The sequence below is a fragment of the Heterocephalus glaber genome, unplaced genomic scaffold (assembly GCF_053883595.1).
Source record: "Heterocephalus glaber isolate CG9 unplaced genomic scaffold, H.glaber_assembly_v1.0 deba00000347, whole genome shotgun sequence".
In the NCBI taxonomy this organism is placed as follows: domain Eukaryota; kingdom Metazoa; phylum Chordata; class Mammalia; order Rodentia; family Bathyergidae; genus Heterocephalus; species Heterocephalus glaber.
In genome coordinates, this window is record NW_028258143.1 from 17,102,138 (window position 1) to 17,119,597 (window position 17,460).

Genomic DNA, 17,460 nt, shown 5'->3' on the forward strand with positions numbered 1-17,460 from the left:
AATGTCCCTCTTAGTTGCAATTAAAGAAGCTTGTGCCTTAACCAGGATGACTACTAAGCAAATGCATATAAAAGATGCTTTTATTCATCTCCTTCTCATTCCAGTTAGTTTTATTTTTGTATCTGAAGGAAGTTGTTGTGTGACTATTTGTATATATTATTTTGGTACCATAGCATTTTTGTGAAGAAAAATATTAGCCATTGATCACTCAAAAGTAAAGAGAGTTGATGATACCCAGTTCCTACTTCATGGTGGCCACAAACTTGGGCCTTGTGTACTTAACAGAAGTATGGGGCACACATACTTCATTACATCTGATGGAACTCACATCTTCGAAATCCACAGTGTTGATTTTAGCTACTAGGTTCTCTTCTTGTCTTCAATTTCATAGAATTTATACTTAATTGGCTCTTGTCATATGTATTTTTTTCCTCAGTGTGTCACGTGTATGATTCATCTGTCCAAATAAATTTTAAGTTATTTATACAAATCAGGCACAGGATCTGAAGTGGAAAAAACCCCAGCACATTCAAAAGAGAATAATTCAAGGAGATTGGGTTAGCTCCCTGTTGCTGTAACAAATACTTTAAATAATTGACTTATGAAGAACAAATATACACTATGTAGCTCATAGTTCTGGATCACATAGCCTCATCATACTTATTAAAATGGCACATCATGGCAGGTGCATATGGAGAAATAAGCTACTTATATCACAAGCCAGAAAGCACAGAAAGACCCAGAAATGGGGATCCCACAATCCTGTATGGGGAAATACTCTGTATGAGTACTTCCTACTGGTCACCAACTCTCAGTATTAATGCCTCTGCACCAAGCCTGTTTCCCATGGACCTTTCCGAAGGTCTCACCTGGGCCACAGCAGAGGTTTCACCTCTGAAGGGGCCACTTATCCAGAAGAAGGAATATGTGACAAATTTTGGCTAATAACTCCTTAGCCATTAATACCTGAAGTGGGGAGAGGAGACAGAAGTCTCCAGAGTCTGGAAGGGCACAGTAACAGAAAACATGTTTTGATGAGAATACAGCCAGACACATGATATCAGTGAGTGGGAGTCAAGAAAATAAATTCACCAACACACTTCCTCCCTTCATTTGATTTATCTGGGTTTCATATTGGCCATATCACTCAAAAAGGAAAAAAAAAAAAAAAAGAAACAGGGACCACTGAAAAATTTTATTATTCAAATTAAAAGTGTATGTCCCTGAAAGAGAAGCAGGTCTGTTTCATTCGAGGACAGTGTAAGTCCAGTTATATATCTAAAACTTAGAAATATATCTACCACTTCTATTTTTCATATCAGGTTATAGAGAAAATGCTTCTGCTTAGAAATTAAGCTTTTCATGTGGCCTTAAATGATAATCAAGACTGCCTTCTTCAATTACCTATTTCTCTTCCCCTTACTTTTTCATCATGTTGAGTAGACATACTAACTACTCAGTCAAACCAAAACTTTATTCCTGCCAAGTTTTATTCTTCTGCATTAATTTCTTACTAGATTGCTAAAACCTCAGTTTTCTATTAACCAGTACAATCAGGCAAAGACTTGTGTGTGAATCTCTTGAGTTTCTCCTTAAATTCTTTGTATCAGAAAGACACATTTTATTTCTGGTAGGTGAGATGTATACCCTATCCAGTATAGTGACTACTTTTTCTGTCAGAACTTTGAGGGGGTGTTTTTTTTTTAATTTTATATTTTGTTTTCTTAGTTATAATGATGTTAAAATGATAAAGGGAGAAATTTCATCTTCCAAGTTAGAGGAATGGAATTTTGTCTACATTCCTGATGGAGGCATTAATCCTTCAAAACATGGGACTCCTAAACTGATTGACTCCATTGTTAGAACAGGAATCAAAATGTTTCTAATGAGTCATTGGAGATAGTAAGAGAGAACACTACCCTTCCGAACTCTTAGTTCTTAAGACCGTTCCTTCTGCCTACAGAAGAAGGACATATGACTATGACGTGCTGTAGGACTTCAATGTTGTAGTCAAACAAAAGTGCCAAAACATAGACAAAGATGACTGTTTCAACCCCATCAATCCAGGAGATAAAGCTAAGGACAAAATAATGAGACTACTAAACTGCCACAGTGAGTCCCTGACCCTTATTTTTATCATAAAATATTTCCTGTTTGGAAATGTTGCAACATGTGCTATAGGTTAACACATACATTTTTAAAAATAAGCCCATGTATTGCAGTGCTGACCGGAATGTAGGCAGCAAAGCCAAATCCAGTCCCAGAGTATGGGCTTCTCATTGGCACAGGTGCTCCTTCCTGGTGGAAGGGTTCCCACATAATTCAGCTGCCACTAGGTAATCATCTGGTGTACTGGGCAGTAATACGGTACCAGTGACTTGGTGATGGCCACTATCATTGGCTGGTAAGGCTGGGAGCCAGAGGCTGCCATGAACTTGACAGTCCCCTTGTCTATCTTATCATGGACAGAAATTTCTGCTGTGGATGTGCTCTGGTCATATAACATAGGTCACTAAAATTTTGTCATATTTACTCCTCTGATAAATCTACCCACTCGTCTTTCCTAGGCTGACTGTCACTAATATTTTAGTTACTCTTCCCCTCTGATCAAGCGGCCATTTATTAGTTACTAAGTATGAATCAGAATGGACCACGTGTTCAGCCAAATCTACCCTGAAAAATGGGAAATATTTTGTTTAAAATTCTGGTAATTTAGAGGATTAATGTTTATTATTTTCTTCTAACATCATTCTCAAGTCAGGTTGTAGTACAGAGCCTATTTAATTCCAGATTGTTCACCCATGTAAGGTACACCTAACTATAAGCCAGGACATTTATTTCTCCTCTACCAACTTCTGTTGGAAAATATACCTCAGAGCACAGATGTGAGATGAGGAAGATGAAACAGAGGCTGCAGTACTATGGGCAATCTTGTATACTTTTTGACCCAATCCCATGTATGCCACTTTTAGTTTATAGTGGGGTGATACTGTGTATGTTCAGTTTTATGGTAGGTGGATCAGATAGTAAGTTTTTCTTGGTCAAATTGGATTGCACAGTCACTTGTAAGCCATACTCAGGCTAATTGTCTCTTTTAGAGCCAAGTAGAGAGTTGATTTTGAAAAATATAGTATCTAGTAACATAAGACAGAATGGTCTTTCTCTAAAAGTTGAAATGCACAGGCTGTTATCTTGTGGGAGTGCCAAAGGCGCCACATGGCACCTTGGTTTGTCATGGAGACTGACATTATCATTGCCTCTGCTGGAGGAAAAGGTACAGGAGGTAGAGAAGGTTGCACCATGTCCCACCTCTCCCATGTGGAGTGCTTCATTGCTCAGGTTCCACTCAGAGCTGGCAGCTTTTACAGCTCACCTGGGAAATTGAACCAGATAACACATGCAAATATGGTTTGTGTTGTCTTCAAACTTCAGTGTCCATTTTTCACTTTACTTTTTCATAAGTACAGTCTCAATAATTTTTTTCTCACTTTAGAAAAGATATCTTACTTTGTTCCAGTGTACCTGGTCTCTGTAAACTTCTCGAGTTCCTCAGACTCCTAAATATTTTCACTGAACTTTGATGCAAATTCTCTGCCTTTATGTAGGAAAGATATAGTTTCCTCCTGTAAAGAGGAAATGTGAGAATTTTGAGGTTTAAAATCTAAGGGAGAGAAGGGTATTGGTATTAGAAATGATCAAGATTTAGTATATGCATGTACCAAATTTGGAAAACAAGTGTTACTATTCTGTCCTAATAATATACACTAATTAAAAAGTTCTTTAGAGGTAAAATTAGCTACATACAGCAGCACTCAATTGTGGAAATTTTAATTATAATTTTAAAATTTTTCTTTATAAGAGTGGTCCAGGAAGTATATATATTTTTCTTAACTCAAGTATTTTTATCATATGTGTAAGTTTTCTAGTTTTACTTTACTACTACTCTTATCTATTTTTAAAAGCATGAATAGTGTTGAGACCTTATTGTGTGCTACAGGTCTTCAACCACTGCTCTGTTCTCTTGGATCTTAGCTTTGTCTTTCCCAGTTACCAAAGAGAAGGAATATTACAAAGATGCCATGGTGACCTTTGGTACTGTACATGCATTTCTAATTTCCATCATGGTTTTAATTTCTCTTTTATCCTATGCACTTTATTTGTGTTGTCAGAGTAACCAGATCAACTATATGTCATAATTTTACAATTACCATTGTTCTTGTAGCAGCTAAGTGCCATAGATACTTGTTCTCCCCAAATCTTTTCCACCTAACTGCCTGTCACTTCATGTTATCACCTCTGACCACTGATTAGAGCCAACTTGTCAATTTCTATGAATTATCTATCCTCCAATTTCTTCCTGCAAAAGTAATGCATATATATCACTCTATGAAAAACATAATCTTAAAATCTAATTTTGAAAGTCTGTTTCTGAGTCAACTCTTAGTATTATTATATCTCTCAGGGTCCCAAAAGGAAATAATTGAAATAGTCAAAAAGATAATTTGAAGACAATTTGTTTACAGAACACTTAGAAAGGTAAAGTCATGGGGAAACAACCAAATAATGTGCCATAATCTAAAGTAGGAGCAGCCAGCCTATTTTTATTGGCCCCATGAACATAGTTATGATCCATTAACAGAGAGAGGAGAAAGTCATGTGGAAAAGGTTGCACTGACAAGAGTAGTAACATCATTCACAATTCACAGCCAGCCTGAGGTGACACTGCTGGAGAGCACTGGAAGAGTAAGTAACCTGACTTTACTCCTTCCTTTCTAATCTTCTGCCAAAGCATTATAATGATCGTGCCCTCTGGAAGCCAGAGGGCATGGGGGTCCTTTTGATGTAGTTCATACACATTAACTTTCCGGACTAGAAAGCAGGTGTAGAAAGTAGATACAGGATCTTGGGTTACATGAAAGATATCCAGTATATTTTTCATTCTATTTCCTTAGAGCTTAAAATAGTTTAATGAGTTTAGAGGGTCCTCAACTTGTCTGATAAGAAAGTGGAAAATAATTGAAAATATTAATGAACGGTAATATGGGTGTGGTAATATCTCACTCTTCAATCACTATTCTCAGTCTTTTCACTCAGTAGTGTTTTCACATGCTCTGCCATCACTGCTGAAAATCAATCCTGAATTTTTCCTTTCATCCTGTTCTTTCCTCTACATCTGCTTTTCCTTAAAGGAGAAAGACAAATCAGAAATACAGAGTTCTCAGGGAAATTGATAAAATCCAGCACGCTATCTAGAGAATATATGTGTGCAATGAAGATATATCAAGGACAGATGTTTGTGGGTCACTGAGCCCACACCTCTACAGTTGGTTTCAAATAACATTCATCTATTCTAGAGGAGATTCTGCATTCTCACATCGCCCACTGGTGGTCACCAGATGGAGAAAGACTCGCCTTCCTGATGATAAATGACTCTTTGGTGCCTAACATGGTTATCCCTCGGTTTACTGGAGCATTGTATCCCAAAGCAAAGCAGTATCCTTATCCTAAGGTAAGCAAGGTGGAGGTGATTGTTCATTCCTTCTCTCTGCATGAGTGACTTGATGGATGGCAAGCTTGGTTCATGAACAAGTTGCCTTTGGAAGAGAAAAGACGTTTCCTTTACTTGTAAGACAGATTTATCATTTTGAGTTGGCACTAAGTAGCCCAGTCACATGGCTGGGTAGAAAGAGGTAGAGATGACTTGAGGGCATGGGAACGTTCTCTTTTGTTATATGTATTTCCTTATAAAGCTCTTTCTTTTTTTTTCCTTCTCACTTTGCCAATTAAAAAGAGGGTGATAAGTGGTAAGAGGCAGAACTGATGCTAGGACAAAGATGTCTCCAAGGGACATCATACAAGTTGTGAGTGTTACAAGGGAGGGGAAATGCAGTAGTCAAAAGAGTTGAAGGTTTCTAGTTAAGAAAAAATAAATCTAGTTTCTTTCAGATGACTTCTTATAGCACTTAATATATTATAGGTTAATGTGTATTATAAATCTCCTACAAAATTGACTAAGCATAAAGAATCTCAATAAAGAATAGACAAAGCATAAAAATTACCAATAAAGAATAACCTAAGCCTAAAAACTTTACTAGTATTAGTACTAATATCAGCACTATTTTGACAGAGCATACTGTGGAACACAGTTTATGAAATGCTGGTAGATGAGATAGATGAAAGGTTTTATTAGGTGCGGAAAATATGGAAATCTTGCCGAGACAGCACAACTATTTGCAAGTGTTGTATCAAATGAGGTCTCTAGGAGCAGAAGGCAAGAACATTGGGAACGCAGTGAGTTTTTTTTATTGTAAGCCATCCTTACTTCCTCAAGGTCTCTTTTTAAAACTCCATTTCCACATATGTTTATATTAAAAAAAAAAGGCCCATGGTAAGATGCCTTCTGTATTGATCATAAAAAGATATCCTATAGGAAACTTCTAAAATTTCACTTTACACATTTTAACTCCTAATTAGGTAAAAGAGGATGCTGACTTCACCTAGAAGCTGTTTTTAAGATGTGCTTTTAGAGAGTTGTACATGATTTTTCCCAAGCACAATAGGTTTTCTTCCTCCACATATATGCATTGCATTAGCTGAGCACAGTGCCCAGCAAATTCCCAGCATGAATGTCTCTCTGGCCGGCAGTGAAGGCATGGTCAGGGTGAAAGCCAGGCCAGTCACACGGTTCTTCTTTTTACTATGCATCACACTCAAATTATCCAAGACAGAAAGTAAGAAAGGTTTGAGGATGGAGCATTAGGAATGAGAAGTGATTTCCTCCACAAGCTTCTGCACTGTCTGAATTCTCACCTCCCATCTTCCTTCTGTAGGTTGAACAGTACTACTAAATGCAGGATTGAGAGGAACTGGTTTCCGTGATTTTGAAGCACTACAATTAGGGTTTTTTCTGGACATAGATTCTAAGGCACATATATAGAATAGTCTTCAGAATAAAGTGGCAATCTAACCTCACAATATCATCATATTCACAAAAGATTTTTATTACATTTCAAGAAAAGGTCTTATGACTTCTCCAATTATAAATTCAACTGTTATTATGTGGGTGATAGTTTGAACTAGTAGAGCATACCAGCACCTCCTTTATCTCCAGATCAATATTACAAAGACTTTTGTATATATTGTGTCACATCATTTGATTTACTTACTGGTGATGAAAGTTCATCTGTCAATTTAAGTAAAAAATAGAAAATTAGTCCTAACTGTTCAGTGCCCTGAACAAAATCAGCCCTATGGAAGGGGAACCCTTTCCCAAAAGGAGCAAGGACTTTGAAATTCACATGAAAAGCTATACATGTTGGCTACATCTTCAACTGCCTTTTCAGTTACAGTGTTTTGAACTTGGGACACTCTCAGGCATCAAAATTTTAGCTGGACTGACACTAATAATTGAACAAAGATAAACATCTGAGGAAATTGAAGTATTTCAGCAATAATTCAGAGGATTCTGAATGCAAACCTGGATACTTTATATTTAATAACTTATTTAATTAGATATTTAATGGAATATTATCATGCTTATCTATGAATTGTATAAATCACAAGTGTTTAGCATAGACTCTATGATAGTCTTTCCACGTTTTTTTCTCATTTTGTCTTCATCACGATTGCTTACGTTTTACAAATGGGCCAACAGACATTCTAAAAGGTTAAGTGCTTTTATAAAAGCAGAGCTGTTTTAAGAACCCTAAAATAGTTCAAATTTATTGATTCCATCTCTCTCAATAAAACTATCAGAGATCATTTCATATTTCAGAAGACAGTGCTGAAATCAAAACATTTCCTTGTCAAATTAAAAATATTTGTGTGTCTGTTTGTTGAATTTATTCTTAATTACTTAGCTATATATGTGTAGCATTCTTAGCCTTAAACACCTGAAATATATAAATATAACACGATGAAGGTCCTGATTGTGCAATGACTACTTGTGAAGAGTTTTAAAAATAAAAAAACAGATATTCTAACAAACAAAATGGTAAGCACCACAGTCCTCAGGTAGTTAGTACACAGAACACCTGCCCTGATGTAAATTATAATGGTATGCAAAGGAAGTAGCACTCAATTTTGATTCTTGTTCTCACAAAATAAATTTCAGTATCACTTCATGTATGTTACTTTCATTTTAGGTTTATCACTTTCTGCTCTAGTTTTTAATTGTCAGTCTTTCCCATAACAAATGTATTGTTTGAATTTGCTTATCTACAATAAACTTTCAAAAAGTGGTACTTTAGAAATTGAGATAACACATAGAGTTCATACTAAATTGTACTTTAAATTAAACTTGATTAAAATTAGTGTAGGAAATACCTAATATGGTCAGATTTACTAATGAAATACTTAACACTAAACAAATATATTTGTACTTTACTTAATTCAGCATGATTCAAAACTCATAAAATACTCTATCATTAGCAATTCAGCACAAAAGAAATGCATAGTTCTATCTCAGTAACCTCAGGTTAATCTTCTTAATTAAAACATTATCTCTTTTAATGACAATTTAGATGCCAGTTAAATAAGGTTAATTATTATTGAGGCTTGTGTTTCAGAATCACAAAGGAGGAATTCTGGGGATTTGCAGTCATTGTGGCAAATGTGACTGCTAAAAGCAAATAGATAAACTCTAATTTTCAAACTCTTAAAATGATTCAGATATAATGAGGTAAAAATGAACTTCCTATGTTCTCTTGTTACCTTTGCTGCTTTGTGCATGCCATGTTGTTTCTCCTCTGTGAGGTTTGTCATCCCTTCCTTGGAGTTGGCCAATTATGGACTGAAATCTCTATGAACTGGACTGGAGTCATGGCTGAGAGGGGGCAACGAATGCCAGCCACGCACCGGAAGGTACCGGCCTCCCAACGAACACACTGGCTGCAGCGGGAGTCCATGGCGCTCCTGCCACCACACACAGGTGCTCAGGCCTCAGCTTCCAGCTGGGCTCAGCTCTGAGGCACAGCTACAACTTCTGCTGTGATATTGAAGAAAACTTGTGAGAAGAGAAATCTTTGCCATATTTCTGATCTCAGCAAGAAGGATTTGTGCCTCTCATCATGCACAGCAGTGATGGTATCCATCAGTGTCTTGTAGATGTTCTTTCAAGGGATAATACTGAGAATGTCCATTAATGGAATGTTGCTCCAAGAATGATGTAGGCAGGGTCAGCTGAAGAAGCCATGATGCAACCAGACTCATAGTCCCTAATATTGAAGCTATTGAAGTCTTTATATTCTGAGATGGTTCATTATGTTCGAAAATTGAACCAGGATGTTGATTTCTGTGAAGACATCAGGATCTGGGAGTGAGGGGAGGACAAGGAGCTGTGCTGCCTCCTCTTGGACATCAGAGAGCCCCTGTGATGGAGGTGCAGAAGCAACACAAGCCCCATGCAGAGGATCTTGCTGTGTAGTTTGGGCTGGCCTTGAACACAGTATGTAGCCGAGGCTGACTTCAAATGCATATCCTCAGTCTGCCAGTGCTGAGATTACGAGCATCCTCCACCACATCTGGAAGCAGTTAACAATTTGTTGGCAACAGGTGATGTGATACTTTCTTCCTGATAAATGCTGCTGCTCCCAGCTGGCCACATGGTCATGAAGGATGAACAAGTGGTGCTCTGAAGGGGACTGTCCTGTACAAGCTATCTTCTTCAGGTTCACCTCTTTGCAGATTCTGAAATCAAGATTTTAATAGCTCAACATTGCTGGTATCAGGTTGACCCTCACGTAGAAGAAATTTTTTATACAACTTTCTAGGGTAGGCCCAGGGACACCATAGCCACATAAAATCCTCAGATGTACTTCACAGTGCAAAACAGCAAAAAACTGGAGGAGCAGAGCACCCCCCCCCCAGTGCTGAGGAAGAGAGCTCCATGTGTGCCAGAAGCACTACTCTACTCTCCCCCCACCCTGGTGGCTATGCTGAGACAGTATTTGGATCAATAGTACAGAGGTGCAAGGGGTCATAAAGGACATTGTTCTGAGCTCCAACAGATAGAGCAGAAGTGAGTAACAGAAAGACGGCCTCTCTCAGGCTCCTTGATGAAAAGGGAAAATATGAAAAAAAAAGTGAAGAAAATCTCTGCAATAAAGGCACACCAGACCACTGTAGTTGCACACTGAATCAGGCAGGATGGTGTGTGACTGCAGTCCCAGCAGTCAGGACAGCTGAGGTAAGAAGGTCACATGGTGGAGTCCAGCCTGACCAATTTGGTGAGTTAGTGAGACCCTTAGTGGGTATCTGGAATAAAATGTCTGAGGATATAGTTCACTGAGGAGATGCAGAGCACAAGCCCCAGCAATGCAAAAGTGAAAAACTAACAGATAGATGAGAAATAGAAAAAAATATTCATAGATACTTAGATAAAAATAACAAAATAAGTGGCCACTGATTTATTTAGTATGAAGAAAAAAATGGCTGTCATGGGCAGAAATGGGGAAGAGTCCCCATAGTCCCAGGCCTGACTCTCCCAAGGATGCAGAACATTGTGGAAGAATCAGATGGAGACCAAAAGCTTAGAAGCAAAGTTGTACTTTTCTTCAGCAAGCATGCAAGACTACAGCTGCCTTCTCACAGAGAGACAGGCAGGGGTGACCGAAACAGAGCCACCATTGAAGGGGGCTCAAGATGCTGGTTTATAGTATTTGGGGGCCTATCCTGCCTCTGGGCTGGGAGAGCCCCTACTTGATTAGTTAAGGATTAACTTAGCTCATTACTAGGGACAACATGGAAGGGTCTTTTCAGGGGCCCTTTACTTCTTAGGGCCAAGGTTCTTTTTCCTTTTGATCTTAGCAAACCAAGCTTTGCAGGGTACAGCGTGAAGAGGAGGTGCAACCTCAGCAGACTGTCAGCTTTTCATGGGTAATTAAGCCTGTTATGCCAGTTATCTGAACTCCTTTGGGGAGGGGCTCATCTGTCCCTGCCTAGAGGTCTCTATCCCTACAGGGCTATAGGCTTTTCTATTACATGGAGACTCAGGATATGCAACCCCAAGACATGAGCTCACTTCCTTGGCCACATCTCCAAACAGAACTTGGAACCCTTGTTAATGGGTGTCACAATCTAGTAACAGCCATCTCCCCAGCTCACTTGGCCAGAGATGGTCAACAGCAAGCATGCTGAGCTGCTTCTCCACTTTGAGAGGCCACAGCCTCAGGACCCCAGGTAGAGAAAGTATCTGTGGAAGATTAAGAAGATGGCTGACTCCATCCAGATGCTGTGGACCACACTGCAGCCGCCGCACAACTGTCACAGACACCCCAGGGATGGTCTCCCCAGGAGTGACCACCAGTGACCTACCAAAATCAAGGTACCCCAGTGAAGTCTCCCTAAGCCCAAATACTAATGGAACAGAAACTGGGAAGAGCATGAGGCAAGTATCACCAGGCCCAGAAACACCCAGTAGCTCTGGGAAGGCCTCCCCAAAGCCAGGCACAGAAAACCTAGAGAGTCAAAGTCTAGGGAAGGAGACCGAAGTTGCAGCCACCAGCCCCCCCAGGCCTGGCCACCACTATTGGAAACAACTTCACAGACAGCCTTGCAGAATTCTGGCCAGTGTGGTCCCTTCAGACAGTCAGGCCACTTTCATTCTCTGAGCCCTGCCTGCCTGTTTCCCTGGGCAGTCAACCCTTCTATGGTCCCTTCTTCCCAGGCACCTCTACCACCCACACCTCTACCCGATTGGCCCTGATTTTGGGAAGAGACATCATGACAAGGTCTCTTGAGAATTCCATCCCCTTTGAGGGCCTGTGTGATAAAGATCGAGATGTGCGGTGTTTTGTCAATAAACAGCTTTTCACCACACATTGGGTAGAGGAGGAAGGAGACCCGTATACTGTGTCACCTCAGTTGGAATTAGAAGAGGCCATTAGGCTTTCTGAGCTAAAGAAAGATTCTTAGCTCTTAATTCATTCATTGCCTTGTATACCAGAACATCCTAAAGTCCCTTGTCCAGGAGGAGAGAAATCCATGCAGGCCACTGGAGCTGCAGGCCACTGGAGAAAGGTGTATTATGCAAATGGCCACACTTTTCAGGCCAAACGCTTCAACAGGCGAGCTCACTATGCTGTCTGCACAGACCGTGTAGGGGGACTTGGCTGCCAGATGTACAAGTGCACCAACTGTAAACTCTCAGTTCACAAGAAGTGCCATAAAGTTGTCACAATTGAATGTGGGCAGAATTCTTTACCTTCAGAGCCCACGATGCCAGTCGATCCATCATCCATGGCTTCAGACCCTGCACACACAGCGATCCCACATAACCTTTCAACTCATGAGGCTTTAGAACAAGTTGATGAAGAGAATGAGGCAGGGAACACTGGGGAAAGTGGCAAAACTTCATCTGTTTTGGTCTGGAGGACTTTGATTTGCTCTGAGTGACTGGCAGAGGAAGTTATGGGAAAGTACTGTTAGTCCTACTGAAAGAATCAAATCATATGTATGCAATGAAAGCAGTGAAAAACAAGCATGCCAACATTGATCAGGTACAAAGAGTGAAGCACATTCTACAACAGGCATCCAATTGTCCTTTTATAGTTGGACTGCATGCCTGCTTCCAGACAGAAAGCAGGCTGTTCCTTGTTCTAGACTGTTAGTGGGGGAGATCTACTGTTTCATGTGCAGCAACAAAGAATGCTTCCTGAAGAACATGCCAGGTTTTACTCTGTATAAATCAGTTTAGCAGTCAACTACCTTCATCAGCAAGGAATACTTTACAGAATTTTAAAATTGGAAAATGTATTACTGGACTCAGAAGGGCACATTAAACTCATCGATTATTGCTTGTGTAAGGAAGGCTTACAGCCAGAAGACATGACCCGTGCTTTCTGTGGCACTCCTAATTTCATGGCTCCAGAACTTATAAGAGGGGAAGATTACAGTTTCAGTGTGGACTGGTGGAATCTTGGAGTAATGTTATATATAATGGTGATTAGAGAGTCTCCATTCCATCTTGATGAGAGCTCTGATAACCCTTATGAAAACTCAATCAAGTATGTCTTACAAGTAATTTTGGAAAGAGGCATTGTCATACCTCATTTTCTGTCTGTACAAGCTGCAAGTGTCCTACAGAATTCTCTGAACAAGGACCCAAAAGAACAACTGGGTTGTCATCCTCACAGGGCTTTGCTGATGTTCAGGAGCATCCATTCTTTCATAATGTGGACTGGGACATGATGGAGCAAAAACAGGTGGTGCCTCCCTTTAAACCAAATATCTCTGAACGATTCGATTTGGACAACTTTGACCCTGAATTTACTAATGAACCTGTCCAGCTCACCCCAGATGATAATGACATCTTGAGGGAGCTTGATGGATATGAATTTGCAGGTTTTGAGTATATCAATCACCTTATGATGCATGAAGAAGAAGGGCTCTGATCTTCATTTTTCAACTATGCATTTTGCTTATGTTGCCATTTAATGCTTGGAAAAACTTGTTACCAGGCTGGATGGAATTAACCATTTCAGAGATGTTCAGAAGCTAATTTTAATTTATTGTTTTGAAGCTATATTTAGATGTAATACTTGATTCTTATAGTCTATAGTACAGAATATGGAATTTTTTGTTCATAGATTAGATTTTTATGAACTGATTTAAATAACAATAAGGCAATCACTTGTTAACCACACTTGTATATACATTCCATTTGTTGAGTGGGACATAATGCCTAATATTTTTTCTTTTTACTTATGATACAAGAAAACAATTTGTCTTTTCAGTAAAAAAAATGAACTTCCTATGTGTGCTTAATTTCAAAACTCTGCAGAAAAGAAAAAATGTAATTGGGATTATGAAATGCTGAACAGCTTAATTTGGAGATAGTCTGATATTTTCATGGATGTATCTACTTTTTGTCTAAGATATACAACTATTAATTAGTGTTCATGCAGAAGGTAATTGGGATATTAGTGATCCTGCTTAGGTATAAACTTACAGTGCAACTGCCAAAGAAAACTGCCTTCAAGATACAAAAATTAATGTCTTTGGCAAAATATGGGTATTGTAAACTGCATCATTAATGAGTTCACCAAAAATAATATTTAATTTCCTTGTTATTTTAATTAGTTTACAGTACCAAATAATAAATATATAAGCATATATTTTCACTAAGATGAATCAAAGTCATAACAATCATTATCCTTTTCAAAATCATACACTCTTTTAGACACTATGTAATAATATTTTCATTAGTTAATGTAATATAACTATGATACATTTTTTTTCCAGAAAGGAAACCTTCTTTGACTCAAAACATGGGACTGTGGCAGTCTCAGAGATGTGTTTGCCTCATTTTTGATAAGCAAATAACAAATAGTTAAGGGTCTTGCCAATGGGATAGAGCAACCAAATAGCAGTGTTAGTATTTGGACTCAGATGTCTCTGACTTACAGTCTAAGCTCAACTAGATCTAAAAATGTGGTCGCTCCACCAGCATTGAGGGTTTCAGCCTCATGCTGAAGGTGGGCTTCAGTGATCTGTGGTTTAAGGAGCCCTTGTGACTGGATGAGTCTGATGGAGGCTAACTTCTGACATTGTGTGTACAGTACTAGAATAGAGAGATGGATATCCATCCATCTGCATACAAATTATCTGGAAATCTTGTTAAAACACAAATGTGTAGGCCCACATCCAGACCCACACCCTGACTTTCCATCTGAATGCAGGTAGGTAGGGCTAATAAATTTGTGTTTCTAAGGTTCCCAGTGATATTGATTGCTGCCCGTGGTCCAAGAACACTTTGAATGCTAACGTAAAATACTATGGTCAGCTCTAAGGGTTAACCTTTGATCTAACTAGAGGCATGGTCAGGCTAAACATTAAATGGGTAAAGCTAGTATTTTAAAGAAGGAACATGACAACTAAATTAAAGCAAGAATGAAGTGAAAGGCAACTTGGAAGAGTAAGAAGAAGGATTGGATGCCAAATTTCCCAAGACAAATGTGCCCAGGCCTTGGAGAGTTTAGGCCAGTGACAAGCAAAATTGGATAATACAGTGTTCAGTATGAGGCAAGCTTGTAACTTTTCTTCCAGGAAGCCTTTTACTGTATGAATCATTCCTGTCATAGCTCTTAATATTAATCACATTCCTGTAGTGAAAACATTTCCTGACCCCTTTCTTTGGCTCAAAATTCAGACATAGGTGTGTGACACATTCTCACAAACATACTAGTCTCTTTTGAATCTTCTGATTTTTAATTTTTTTTTTTTTTTTTTTTACAAAACAGTTCTTAAAGAGAGCTTACTAACTGTGGATGGAGCATATTGTGTTACTTCTGGTCCTGACCTGACTTTGTCATTGAAAATTCTTTAAACGTGAATCTGTGTGACATCTTTCAATCAATTGAATCATTCTATTTAGTTTTTTTTCTTTTTTTTTTGGTATGGGGATCAAACTGTGGACCTTGCACATATGAGGCAGGTGGTGGAACCACTGAGCTAAATCCCCGGCCCTATTTAGATTTTAAATTTAACTGGCTTTTAATTTCCTTCTCCTCTGTATATTACATGTAGTTTTTGCTTACTGCCTCAGCCTTATCACAAGAGTAGCAATGTTTTGTTTAGAAATACCTTGAACCACAAGTAACCAATTTATTTGATACCTCATTTATTCTGGTGAAAATTCCTTCTTTCACTCATTCATTCATTCTTTCATTCAAACTGTTTGAGACATGTTAAAGAAATTTCTCATTCCCACCCTTTTATTGCTTAGAGTGTATTTAGAAAAATCTTAGAGTCCATTGTCTTCAAGTGAATGAACTGAAAACACAGTAAAAAGCCTTCTGGATTAAAATTCTGGCTTCCTGGATTATTAGAATTTCACCCTGCACAGTTTGTTGAGCTTCTTCATTTTCATCTTGAAAGTGGTTTTATCTTATACTCATGGAAGGGATATTTAGTGAAAAAAATTCATGAAATTTTCACACATACTATGTGCTAGAAACATACCAAATGCTATATTTGCTAGTTATTTTTTATTTATTAAAATTTGATTCATTGTTCTGTCTCTCCACACTTCATACCAGGTATCAGGAAGGGCAGTTTACTCACTAGTCTGAAATAAATTAAACAAACAAGTCACCCCATTTTAGGAATCAGTAAAATTGAAAACAACAGCCAGGTAGATTTGGGATATGTAATATAGTAGGTTTTGTGGAATTTTAAACATCTGACACATTTTACATATGAGTGGAATTTCTACTCCTGCAAGTGGATAGGATGTCCTTTTCTCCCTCTATTCTGCTCTTCTTTCCTCCTTCCCTTCCTTCCTTTCTTTTGTAAGTAGTCAAGATTTCCTCCCCTGTTCGTATGCTAGGAGTAGTTGTTTGATCTACCAGTTGTGTTGCATAGCCAGCCCTTCTAGCACCATTCTTAGAACATAGTAGCACTGCCTAATGAATAAAGACATATGATTTTCTATCACCTTTAATTGTCTCACTAAACTGCTTGAGAAGCAGCAATCTTCAGAAACAATTGAAAGCAATCAAGTTGTTGAATTTAAAATCATTTCGACTTCAGAGAAATTAAACTTTTCCCCCTGTAAAACAAAAAAGGAAACAAGTCAAAATGCATTCTCTTTTTTTCTCAATGTAGTCTAATGCTTAATGTACTTGCTTTATAACTTTCATTTTCTCAAAGGCAGGTCAAGTGAACCCAACAATAAAATTATATGTTGTAAACCTATATGGACCAACTCATACTTTGGAACTCATGCCACCCGACAGCTTTAAATCAAGGTACGCAATTTCCATTTCACTCTTACATGGAAATAGATATATTCAATCCAATTATCATTTTGTTACAATTTAGTGAGAGATGTGATCAGCTCAACAATTCTACTTGAAAATAAAACCGTGGTTGCCTCCATTAGTGAGGAATGAAGTTATTCGAGGTGTCTGGCTGTTCCTAAGAGACATTTAGTTTCGAGGTGATTAGCAGCAGCACTACAAAATGACTAAAAAAACTAATACTGAGAATTGGGTCATTTGCTGGAGATGTGTGACTGAGGAGGACAAATGAAAATTTTCCATTGGATTTTCTTCTAGACTATAATTTCCCTGAAATTTGTGATTTTTCCAACTTTCTACTCAGAGTTTGCCAAGGATTCTCTAGCATTCTTCTCCTGGCAAACAAATTTAATGAGATTTTGCTTCAAATTACCCTACATCAGAAGTCTTTATATTTAAGAAGTCTGAGCAGAGAAAAAGAAATAGATTTCATGTGTCAGAAGCATAAATTAAGTATTAGCAAAATCTTTAGTAGTGTAAATAAACAAATAATCATATGTATTTTGAAATCCCAAATGTTCTCAAACATTGAGTTTTTTTTTTCAAATGTTTCAGCCTTCTTGGAATTTACCTATGTCCTGGATATAGGACAGGCAGCCGATTTAGGAAAATGGTTTCATAGAAACTACAACATAGAAGTATGGCAACCTCAAAGCTCATT

The 17,460-nt window shown here is 38.3% G+C and overlaps 1 protein-coding gene across 4 annotated transcripts in view; it reads left to right on the forward strand.

The window, feature by feature from the left end:
• Window positions 1-17,460, forward strand: part of Dpp10 (dipeptidyl peptidase like 10) — a 1,332,172-nt gene that overhangs the window by 1,232,578 nt on the left and 82,134 nt on the right. For all 4 annotated transcript variants that reach the window (XM_004836090.4, XM_004836089.3, XM_087197849.1 and 1 more), the window contains 2 exons: window positions 5,355-5,509; window positions 16,651-16,748. In XM_004836090.4, the coding sequence (XP_004836147.1) occupies window positions 5,355-5,509; window positions 16,651-16,748 (253 nt within the window). The remainder of the gene's footprint in view (window positions 1-5,354; window positions 5,510-16,650; window positions 16,749-17,460) is intronic.